Source organism: Limulus polyphemus, unplaced genomic scaffold, assembly GCF_000517525.1.
Source record: "Limulus polyphemus unplaced genomic scaffold, Limulus_polyphemus-2.1.2 Scaffold743, whole genome shotgun sequence".
NCBI lineage: Eukaryota > Metazoa > Arthropoda > Merostomata > Xiphosura > Limulidae > Limulus > Limulus polyphemus.
The window spans coordinates 409,026-420,389 of NW_013666353.1; the positions used below are offsets into that span (position 1 = coordinate 409,026).

Here is an 11,364-nt window from a genome sequence, read left to right on the forward strand (position 1 = left end):
CACAGATAGCCCATTGTGTAGTTTTGTGCTTAACTTCAAACAAAAACAACAACTGCTGTGTTCACTGCGGGGAATCGAACTCCGGATTTTAGCATTGTAAGTCCTTAGATTTACCTCTGTCCGCTTTCTATGAAAAACCCATATTTAGCTTCCAAGCTAAAAGTTGTTTTTATAAACGCCCCAAAAAGTGTTGTTGTTTTTTTTAGGTCTACCCACTTTTCGGAAAAGATCTAATGAAAAAGATGTCGTCTTTAAATAAGCTTCATAAAAATGGATTACGTAAGTTAAAATATTTCAGAATAATTTTTTTATTTGATTACTTTTAAGCATAAAGCTATACAATAGGCTGTCTGCGATGTGGTCACTACAGATATCAAATCTGGATTAAAAGCGTATAAGTCATCAAGCTTATTGTTCAGTCACATAGGGAAGGGAGGAACTTCAGTTGGATGAAAAAATGCTTATTTCATCACTAAAACCTGTCACAGAAGGCAACTGCGTTCATGTTGAACACATATAAAGCCTAACGTTTTGGATCAGTCGATCTCTGTATCGGTATCTGGGTCTTTTTTTACCTGGGAATGTCAGGTTGAAAGACCTCCTCCTCCCTCCTGCACTTGTTTAAATCTGTTCAATATTCATTTAATTACTACAAGAGGGTCAGAGTTTAGCTAGTCCACGCTTTCACTCTGACCCCTATCAGGGCCATGTCCGTGTATGCAATTATATTAATATTGCTGTGTTAAATCCACTTTCACTTTATTCGATTGTGTTAAAGTTCACACTTCACGAACAGTTCCAGTAGTTATTGTTCACATTTAAATTTCGGCAACAGTGTTCACATATAAAAATTCCTTTTTTTAATGCTTTCACAGTAACTTAAAATTATTCATGGTATCTATGTCTAGCTTTAGGTGGCCTTAATTTATTTTTATTTTTATATAAATGTTAATAGGGAGAGGTACTTAGGACTATTTTCATCATGTATGCAGAAACGGTCGAGTTCGCATAGTAGATAATTCTTTTGCCAATTTTTTCGCGAAATAATTAGTGAACTATGAAGGAGTCTATCAGTTAGTGTTTCTATATTTGCGTAATTGTGCGTAAATGCTGATGAAGTTGATCTAGGTACTCTGTATGCTGTTGTGAGTAGTGTATTCTGTAGTGTTTGTAATTTGGTTTTGATTTGTTTTGATGTTATGTTTATCCAAGCTGGTACTGCATATTCTATTACTGGGAGTATGTATGTTTTGTATATTTTTACAAATGTTTTCTGCTGTTGCTTCGCTGTTTTTACCTGTTAGACTCCTTGCACAATTTGCAATAACAATTATTACAAATAGTTATTACAAATAATGGTTTATAAACAAAAGTTTCACAAACTTACAAACAATATAAAGTCTTCCTTTTAATTTGGAACTTCTTGGATATCTTATCGAGGGTTCACGATGAGGGAGTTGATTACGAGTTGGCGTAGATATATTTCACTTAACGGGAAGCTAGCTAGCTTTGTCCTTCGTTATTCACCGGCCACACACGCTGAGCTCTCCACGATGAATTTATATAATGTTTTCGTAAAAATACTAATGTCCGATGAGAATTCACTGATGTTAAATGAGTTGTAATGTTCGAACTTTGTAAATGCTCCTGGTCAAATATCTAAAGTTTTCCGATTGGTAAGCGTTATAACAATCACAGTTATAGCTTCTGAAGTTTTATAGCACACTGACTATTAGACAAACATAAAAAGTCAGACTCGCAGTGTAAGTGAATGTCACTAAGCATATTAACACAGAAATCAAAATTCTTTCTCCAGTCTGTTTTGCTAGTTTAGTAATATATAAATTAACTCTCCAACCCAAGTCTGAGTTTTAGTTTATTAACAAAGAAATATTCATTCTTTCTCTAGTCTATTTTTTTAGTTTTTTAACACAAAAGTAGTTTTCTCCAATATTTGTATTAGTTAATTAATTCAAAAATAAACATTATTTCTCCAGTATGTTTTAGTTCGATGAAACAGAAATTATACTTGTCATTAAACAATAGTGTTATGACTACAATATATTTAACTCTAAATTCTTAAACTAGCCTCTTAGGAGTATTCAAAAAATAAAAAATGTATAATAATAGTATTGTTGCGTCAGCGAGTCACATGACCACTGTGGCGCCCTCTAGTTTCTAGAACTATCTTGTTCTTTCAGGAATGCTCTAGTAATTACTAGTAGGGTAGGCTGGTATATATAAGAGGGGAAAACGTGACGCGGTAAGGTAATGTGTGTGTAGACAGTGAGTAATTGAACTGCAGTCACAGGGTATTGTTGAAGTTAACGTTCGTTCGTGATACTGTTTGTTTTAGCGCGAATATTGAGATTAAGTGTATCGCAGAGTTATATTCGGAAAGAATAAACCAGTTTTATTAAGAAAGGACTTGTGTCGCTTAAGTTTCGTCGGAACGAAGTTACAGAAAGTTAATTAACAAACGGAGACGTAACAGTATTTCAACCACATTCAACCATATTCGTTGCCCAAAATGACACGTTTCGCTCAGTCCTGAGCTCATCAATCCTACTGGAACACAATAAAAACAGCTTCCGGAATACTATTTAAAATTAGAACACTTAAACAAATTTTATTCATTCTTAACAAAATACAAATAAGAAACCAGTAGAAATAAAGAATCGAACATGAAAATGAAGATACATGAAAAGCAAATCATTGCTTATACAATGTGCAACCCGACAAAAATCAATATTAAATAAATATATATAAATTATTTAAAGGTTTTTGGTTTTCAGCAATACTATTTAGTTTTGTGCAAAATAATTTATTTCTAGTTTTATTTTTATACTTAAATTTAAACACACAGTATATTATTTTTAAAGTGTAACACAAATTCCTTACTTTCCTTTATATCTCTTATATCATACGGTATTTTATTCCGTGTTTTCTCTCCTACGTAACTTATTAATTGCTGATCTACTGATTTTTTAGAAGTGATATATGTAAATCTCTGTTAATCCTTGTTTAGAAGCGACGAATTTCTTTGCTATTAATGCAAGTCATTTATCCCAATATCAATTGTCATGATGTCAACGCCTTTCTCAACCTGTCACAGCATGATTATAACTAATTATACTTGTCATAAGACATTAGTATTAGGCCTATAATATTTTAAGACTACATTCTTTATCTAGTCTTTTGCGAACATTCAAAAATTAGAACAATATCAATATAATAATATTTCAAGTACAATATGTCCGCCATATCTATTGCCGACGACGCCTTTCGCTCAAACAATAGCTTAACAAGCTGGCTGAAACACGACAAAGACAGAACACCATAACAATTGTTGTTGTAGCAAATGGTTTATGTAAATAATGTTCCGACCACTACTGTCTTTGTTTTGTTCCAGCAAGCCTCATGAGTTCTGGATTGAGCAAAACGCGTCGTCGGCAACGGATATGGTGAACATAGTTTGGTTGAAATACTATTATTTTACACCCCTCTAACTAATTATTGAAAATTCCTATGAGACTAAACAGAAAAATGTAGGGTTGAAAATATTATAAGCCTAATACTAACATATTTTGAGAAGTATAATTAATGATAATCATGCTTTACCAGCTTATTTGTTTGTTTGTACTTAAACACAAAACTACACAATTGGATATTTGTGCTATACCCACCTCTTGTATCAAAACCCGGTTCTTACCGTTGTAAACCTTCAACTTTATCGCTGTGTCACTTGGGGGAGGGGACTCACCAGCTTGAAAAGGCCTTCACACCACAAGAAATAGAGAATATTTTTCCAGTTTTTTTTCAACTTAATGGGAGAGATAAATATGATTTATATTCTATCTCAGTTTTTGATTATTTTGTTAACACAGACAGTATCATTCTTTCTCCAATGCTTTTTGTAGTTTATTAACATGGAAATAAACATACTTTCTCTAATATTTTTTTCCAGTTTATTAACACAATAATAGGCATTCTTTCTCTAATGTTTTTATTTGAATTTATTAAGAGAAAATAATTTTTTTCTCTAGTATGTGACAGCGGTAAGTTTACGGACTTACAACGCTTAAATCCGGGTTCGATACCCCGCGGTGGACACACTAGATAACCCCATGTGGATTTGCTCTAAAATAACTACCCAAAAACATTTTTTCTTAAATCATTTTTTTAGATTATTAACAGAAAATTAGTATTTTTTCTCCTGTTTTTTAGCGGATTGTTAACATAAATAAATTTTCTTCAGTTCTGTTTCTAGTAACACTGAAGCATTCATTATCCAGTTTCTTCTTTAGTTTGTTAAGATAAAAATGAACATTCTTACTTCAGTTGTTTTTTCTTCAAGTTTATTAATCCAGAAAAAACATCATTTCTCCAGTATTTTTTCAAGTTTATTAACATATAAATAAATATTCTTTCTCAGTGTTCTTTTTAATTTATTAGCACAAAAATGAACATTCTTACCCCCAGTCTTTTTTCTAGTTTATTAATCCAGAAAATAGAATTATTTTCTAGTTTCATTTCTAGCTTATTAACACAAAAATATACAGTCCTTTCAACTTATTGGAACATAAATAAACATTCTTTATCCAATCTTTTTTTAGTTTATTTACGCAGTAATAAACATTTTTTCTCCAGTTGTTTTATGTCTATGAACTCAGAAATAAGCATATTTCTCAAATCTGTTTTTCTCTAGTTTTTCATAAAAAAAAATAAGCATTCTTTAATCAGTCTTTTTGTTGTTGTTGTTTATTGATATGCGAATAAATATTCTATATCTCCAATATTATCTTAGTTTATTAACACAGAACTAAATATTCTTTCCCAGTTTGTTGTTCTAAGTTTATTAACACAAAAATAAACTTCCTATTTCCAGGCTTTTTTAGTATATTCAAGTAAAAACACATTATTTCTCCAGCCTTTTTGTTTAGTTTGTTAACAAAAAAATTAGCATTCCTTCTTTTTTTGTTCATTAAAACAAAAATAAAGTCTGTTTCTTAGTTTCACACAGAATAAACATTCTTTCACCAGTATTTTTTACTAGTGGGGTTAAGCGCCATGTTATAACGCGCCTAAGTCTGAAAGGACGAGCACAATCGGTTCGAACCCTTGACCTGCAAAATTCGAGGCAATCGCCTTAATCACCAGACCATGTCATGCGCGTATATTAGGCAAAAAACTCTGCCTGTAATGAAAAACTGGTACACCATGCGTACCGTGTACGTTTTTCTTTTTTCTTTCACATCACTGGGTGTGTTCAACTTATAAATACGCCTTCCCAGTCTATTTTTCTAGTTTATTCACATAAAAAAACACTCTTTCTCCAATCTTTTATAGTTTATTAACACAAAAACAAATATTCTTTCTCCAGTTTGCTTTTTTAGTTTATTAACATAAAAATAAGTATTCCTTCTCCAGTTTTTCTTCTTTGTTAACACAAAAATTAACAATTTTTCACCAGCCATTTTCTACTAACATAGATACAAATATTCTTTCACCCATCATTTTTTTTGTTCGCTAACACAAAAATGAACTGTTATGTTTTTCATCATTTCTATTTCAAATACTTTGTTTTCAGATGTTCATATGTCCAAAATAATGAGGTATTAGTTTGATAGCGAGCTTATATCTAGTTTTAACACAAAGAGACAGAACATGTCCTTAAGCTGATCACGGGCTACTTTAATCAATCTTATGCTGTAGAAAACCCGTTTGTCGAGATCGTGAGAACACAGATATAACAGAGCAGTATTTTCAATATTCAAGTTATCGTGCCAAAATCCTTTACATTATTAGTGTTATATATGTATATATATATATATACATAGCTGCATAAAGAGAGAAATACAAGTTTGTTCGTTTATGTTTCTGGGAGAGGGGAGGTCTAGGTAAGCAGCTTAGGTTTTCAGGGCGCAGTCGCTGTCCAACTACAGGCTTGATTTTGATAGACACGTATCTATGCATTTCTACCTTAACAGGAAACAACTAGTAGGTTTAACTGGTGAATATATATAAAGTTCTTCCCACTACTGGTTATTATAGATTGTTAAGACTATGTTTTGTTTTTACCGGCAGTGACGTCACAGTAACATGATGTTCCGTTTTATAGTCTTCAGATAAGTGTTTAAGCACCACATTCCGATACTTGTTATCAAGTTAAGAGTTTTTCTCATGTGAACGTGAATCAACTTCATTATTAGAAAGAAAACAAATACCGAAGAAAGCATCTTTCTCATGCTCATAGGTTAAAGTCTCTGTTAATTTCCAAATTATAGACGCATCAGATGAATCTAATGCATGATGTGAAAAACTTACACAAACATTAAAATAAACCATAAAATTAATACCACAACGGCATTACTTATATCTAATTATTATCTGTGAGGTTAATCTATTGTTATTCGTGAAGTTTCTGATTACAAGCACGTGGACGAGGCGATGTAGTGCAGGCCGGAAATTTACCAGACTAAATAATACACCTTAGTAGGACATAAGTTAACCAGAGGTCGTATTAACGCAAAATCGAGCGTATATTATGCAGAAAGCTCTGCCTGTAACCCAAAACTGGTACTCTGTGCGTACCGTGTACATCATCGAGTGCGTTCAACGGCGGAGATGTGGTTTAACTGATACGCAAGTTCGAGTCCTGAACGATGTGCTATTCTTGTTTCCTTGCGCTCTATGACAGCGGCTACGCCTCGCACGTAACGGGAAAGTTTTCTCTCAAATTAAAGTACTTCTGAGTCTTATTATCTTCTGCTTATGTCCTTATTGATTTGATTGATTTCGTTTAGTGAAAGAGACTTTCCTTTTTATGTAATGAATTTATTACCAAAATGTATTTTTCTGTCTGACCAAATTACACTTCAGTTTCCATCACCGTTAGTTCCAAAATATCACTAACAGCGAGGGTACCTAACTGACCGATCAAAGCATTCTAATCATTATCTGTTTTTATTTTAGAACATTACGGACTCCTAGTCAGAATGGTATATTAACTTAGCTGCATTACTTACTGGGTTAATTTTTAGTTCAGATCTATGTACCAGTTTGTTGAAACGGACATGTAAACTCTAGTATTTGATTCAGACATCTAATCACTCATAGAAACTACGAGCACGAGGTAAAAACCAGACAGAGGAAATCTACCACAGTGAATTACGCACTCTGTTTGTACGTAAGTTAACCCTACTTCTTGATTCAAAAATTTAGTTACAGTTTACAACTTCAAGCACGGGGAGTAGAGCTGACACGAAAAATTTCCTGCAGCGAATAACACGCCCTAATTGTGCATAATCTAAACCTAATTTCTGATTTAGCCATGTGCACGAGGTGTAAAGTAAAATCAAAAAATATCTACAGAAGTTATATGGGTGGAGTAATGCTGCCGTGACTCTATATACTCTATAGACTTTTGGTCAAATCTGGAGTATTGCCACGGCTGTTCCAAATACTGGAATTCCACTATTCATACGTCTCTGAACAGTTTGTTTGTTCGTAGTTTAAGCACATAGCTACACAATGGGCTATCTGTGCTCTGCCCATCATAAATATCTATTTTGGATTATGAGAAATATGCAGTCAAAACGAGGTAAAGTTATTGTTTTTTGTTGTTGTTTTTTATTGTACTCTTTTTGAAAAGGAAAAACGTGCAGTAAACAAAGGAAGACCGATGAGAAACAGAATTGCATTGGTATATATTAATTTGCACTTCTGTTTGTCTACTGTAACATATATGCTAATATTTGTTTGAATATTTTAAGGGTGAATTACCCTCCACAGCCATTATTTTGAAACTGATGTCTCTGGGATCTAGAGGGCAGGTTGTTGTTTTTGTTATTAAGAGTAAAGGGCTATTTGTGCTCTACCCACCACTTGTATCGAAACCCAGTTTCTAGCGGTATAAGTCCGCAAACATACCGCTGTGCCACTGTGGAACAAAGGGTACGTGGAAAACCTCATTTGAAGGAATGTCGTAGTGACTGTGGTGTTAATGGTGATGGTGGAGGCAGCCGCCCCATCAAAGCCTTAATTGTTTTAAGAAATGTAAAATATCTGGTAAATGAGCTGTATTACTAATATTGATATGCAAATTACAAAGTCGAAATGTCTATGTTTTTTGTCGTTGTTGTTCCTCATAATCCTCTGGCTCTTATGTACTTTCCCTTCATGCATGAACTCCGGAACGTGCTATGTCATAAAAAGTTCATATATTTTCTAGAAATTAGGATTCAATTTGCCGCTACCCCCACCTCCAAGATTTTAATAAATTGGCACCATCGTAAAAAGTTGCATCTGTTTTGCTTGATAGCTTACCCTGACATCTGGGATTTAAATTTCTCTTTGGATGAAATCTTATTTTTAGTTAAGCTTAATTTGTTTGTTTTGAATTTCGCGTAGAGCTACACGAGGGCTATCTGCGCTAGCCGTCCCTAAGTTAGCAGTGTAAGACTTGAGGGAAGGCAGCTAGTCATCACCACCCACCGCCAATTCTTGGGCTACTCTTTTACCAACGAATAGTGGGATTGACCGTCACATTATAACGCCCCCACATATGTGGTGATATGTGATATAAACATTTTACATGTATAAAAACAGCCAAGTTAAAACAAAGGGACCAGTCACGTAAAGATATGATATAAAAAAGACATGTTTTATAAAAGGGCAAACCCTGTAAAGATGTAAAGTAAAACTATTTGTACATCTAAAATGTTTAGATGAGATATCAGAGTTCATGTTCAATAGAATAAGTTAAAAAAATGACAAAACTTTATACTCTACAATATGAATTGGAAATACGTCGGTGTGAAGTTTGCTAGAAAGGTTTTACACAAATACTTCAAAGCTACGCTATACAAGTCATCGATTCTTTAAGTACAAGAAAAGCATGGAAACTAGATATTCGTAAAGTCGAAGTTTCAACACGAGTGTTTTAAAAATATTTTTTATCTATTATAAGTGTTTTCAGTTTGGAACAACATAACTCATAAATATATCTCAGAATCATGATATATTTTGTTTTTTCAGTGGGTTAGACTTATAATTTCTTTAGTTTTGCTCTTAATGCTTTACTGTCCTTCTTCTCTACGACTTAGGATTTCTATAGAATAGCCAATAAGACGAAATTTTCAGAAGTTTCGTAGCAGATTCTGGGTCACAACTTTTTCTATAGACAGTAATATAACCTAAATCTATGTGAAAATCTCATATTCTTCCTTTCTGTGTTACTTCCAAACAAGCTGTTTTACACTTGACCTAACAGAGTTCTGGGTAATTTTACCTTAGTGGCGACCTTTCAATCGTTACTGTTAGGGAATGGTTTTGATAACATAGTTTAAATTCGTAGGTATTTGATAAACAAGGTGAGAAAAAAAAATCACCAGACTAGTTTCTTTAAATGAAGAACGAATAAGAAATTAAGCCCAAGACTATTTTAAATATTGTATTCCTTGTGGAAAAAAATGTATTTACAAACGTAGAACCAGTCTTTTTTTGGAATCAGTAGCTTGGGAGATTAGGAGGCAGTAACTTGCCAACAAAATATATAAACATACATTTAGGAAAAAAAATCACTTACTTCCTTTTATTGACTTTTTACTTAAAACCAAATAATAATGATAATTATGTATAAATATTATTTCAGGCTATAATAAACGCAATTCTTACATCTGTTAAAATCAGTTAAAATGTGCCAAAACAATTAGAGCATTATAATTATTGTATCTATAGAAATAAAAAGTTCACATATGTAGTATATGCCTATAGGCATGAACTGTAATATGTTATCCATGTGTAGGCATGAAATGTTTATATATTTAACATCAATAGGCACGATCTCTAATATGTTATACATCTGAAGATACATATACATACAAGTACTGTACATCTAAAGGCGGAAAATGTGATATTTTATACAACTTCCTATCAGAGCAAGCTACCTTCTTAGAGCGAAATTAAAATTCAGCGTGGTAATGCGTATATTCAATTAATTATAACGTTCTTACTTATGGATATTATAATGCACTGTTTCGTCGATTGAGTACCCTCGCTCTTAACAATATAATCGGCTGTATTTCCAGTAATATCTCACGAATTCGGCCAGCTTAGATCATTTAGATAACCCTAAACCCTTATGCTAAACTAACAAAACAATGTCAGATTATTTCTATAATAAAAGCACAACAATAAAAAATAAAATTAGATACACTAAATAATCATATTGATAATGTTAATTAAAGTTGCAATAAAGAAATACTATAGCATCCCTTACTTTCGGTACCCACTGGCACTAACTTTTGGCTTCAACTCATTACTGTCATAGAATTAATTTTCTAACTACCTCAAGTTTCTCCAACTCTCCTTAACTTCATCTTGCGACCAATGAAAACCTATTAAACAACACTGCAGTGTAACTTTAGAGGAGCGTAGCATCTGAGATATATTGCTACGACACATGTTACTGTTTAGATTATGTCGAGTCAAATAGTAGGAATTTACCAAGAGTACAGCCAAGAACTAACGTTTATGAAGATACAAAATAACAAATTAATAATTTACTAATACCTGATTCGTCCACTAAATAGCTAAAAAACAATTTGTTAAGCATAATATGAGGTGTGTCTAATACAACTAACGTCTGTCACCTCACCTACAAAACACACGTAGCACGCAACAGAACGTAATAGATAAAATTACATATTCTATAAAAGCGAATAGGAAACACGATAATCTTCTAGATAATTCAATAATAATAATGCTTAGAAAGGAAAGTTACAGCATTCCTTAATGTGACAATAAAAATAACTAGCAAAAATTGATGTAACTAGACTAATGATGTAATGTTATGTAACTAATATTTATTATATACACGTATAATCCGAGCTTAACTATAGAACGGTAAAACCAATGGTTGTCAATACACTAATGCGGTTGACTATTACTCTAATCAATATCAAATATGTTTAAAGTGTACAAAGAAAGTTTTTAAAATGTCATGATATTTGGTAAAACTTGTAAACCCATAAGTAAGAAGAATGTTGTTGTATTTTTCAAAGAACTCAATGAATTTTGTGTTTATAATGCGACAGGAGAAACCTCGTTTGTTAAAAATAAGAGTGAATTTACGACTATATTAAATGTTATACATCTGTAAGCATGAAGTGTTTATTTATATCTGTATATGTGAAACAAATTTGGGTAGAAAATGTTATATTTTACTACAATTATAGGAATGAAATGTCGATATATATATATATATTTATATATATATATATATATGCGTGTGGTATACATCTATAGGCAATAAATGTTATATGCTAAACAAATGAACCGTTTTGATATACATCTATAGGC

The 11,364-nt window shown here is 32.5% G+C and overlaps 1 protein-coding gene across 1 annotated transcript in view; it reads left to right on the plus strand.

Annotated features, from left to right (window-relative positions):
* The first annotated feature begins 242 nt into the window (after nucleotides 1-242).
* The window catches only part of LOC106460290, a 14,379-nt gene continuing 3,257 nt past the window's right edge, over nucleotides 243-11,364 (plus strand). Inside the window, exon 1 of the mRNA XM_022386975.1 lies at nucleotides 243-279. Coding sequence (XP_022242683.1) covers nucleotides 243-279 — 37 coding nt within the window. The remainder of the gene's footprint in view (nucleotides 280-11,364) is intronic.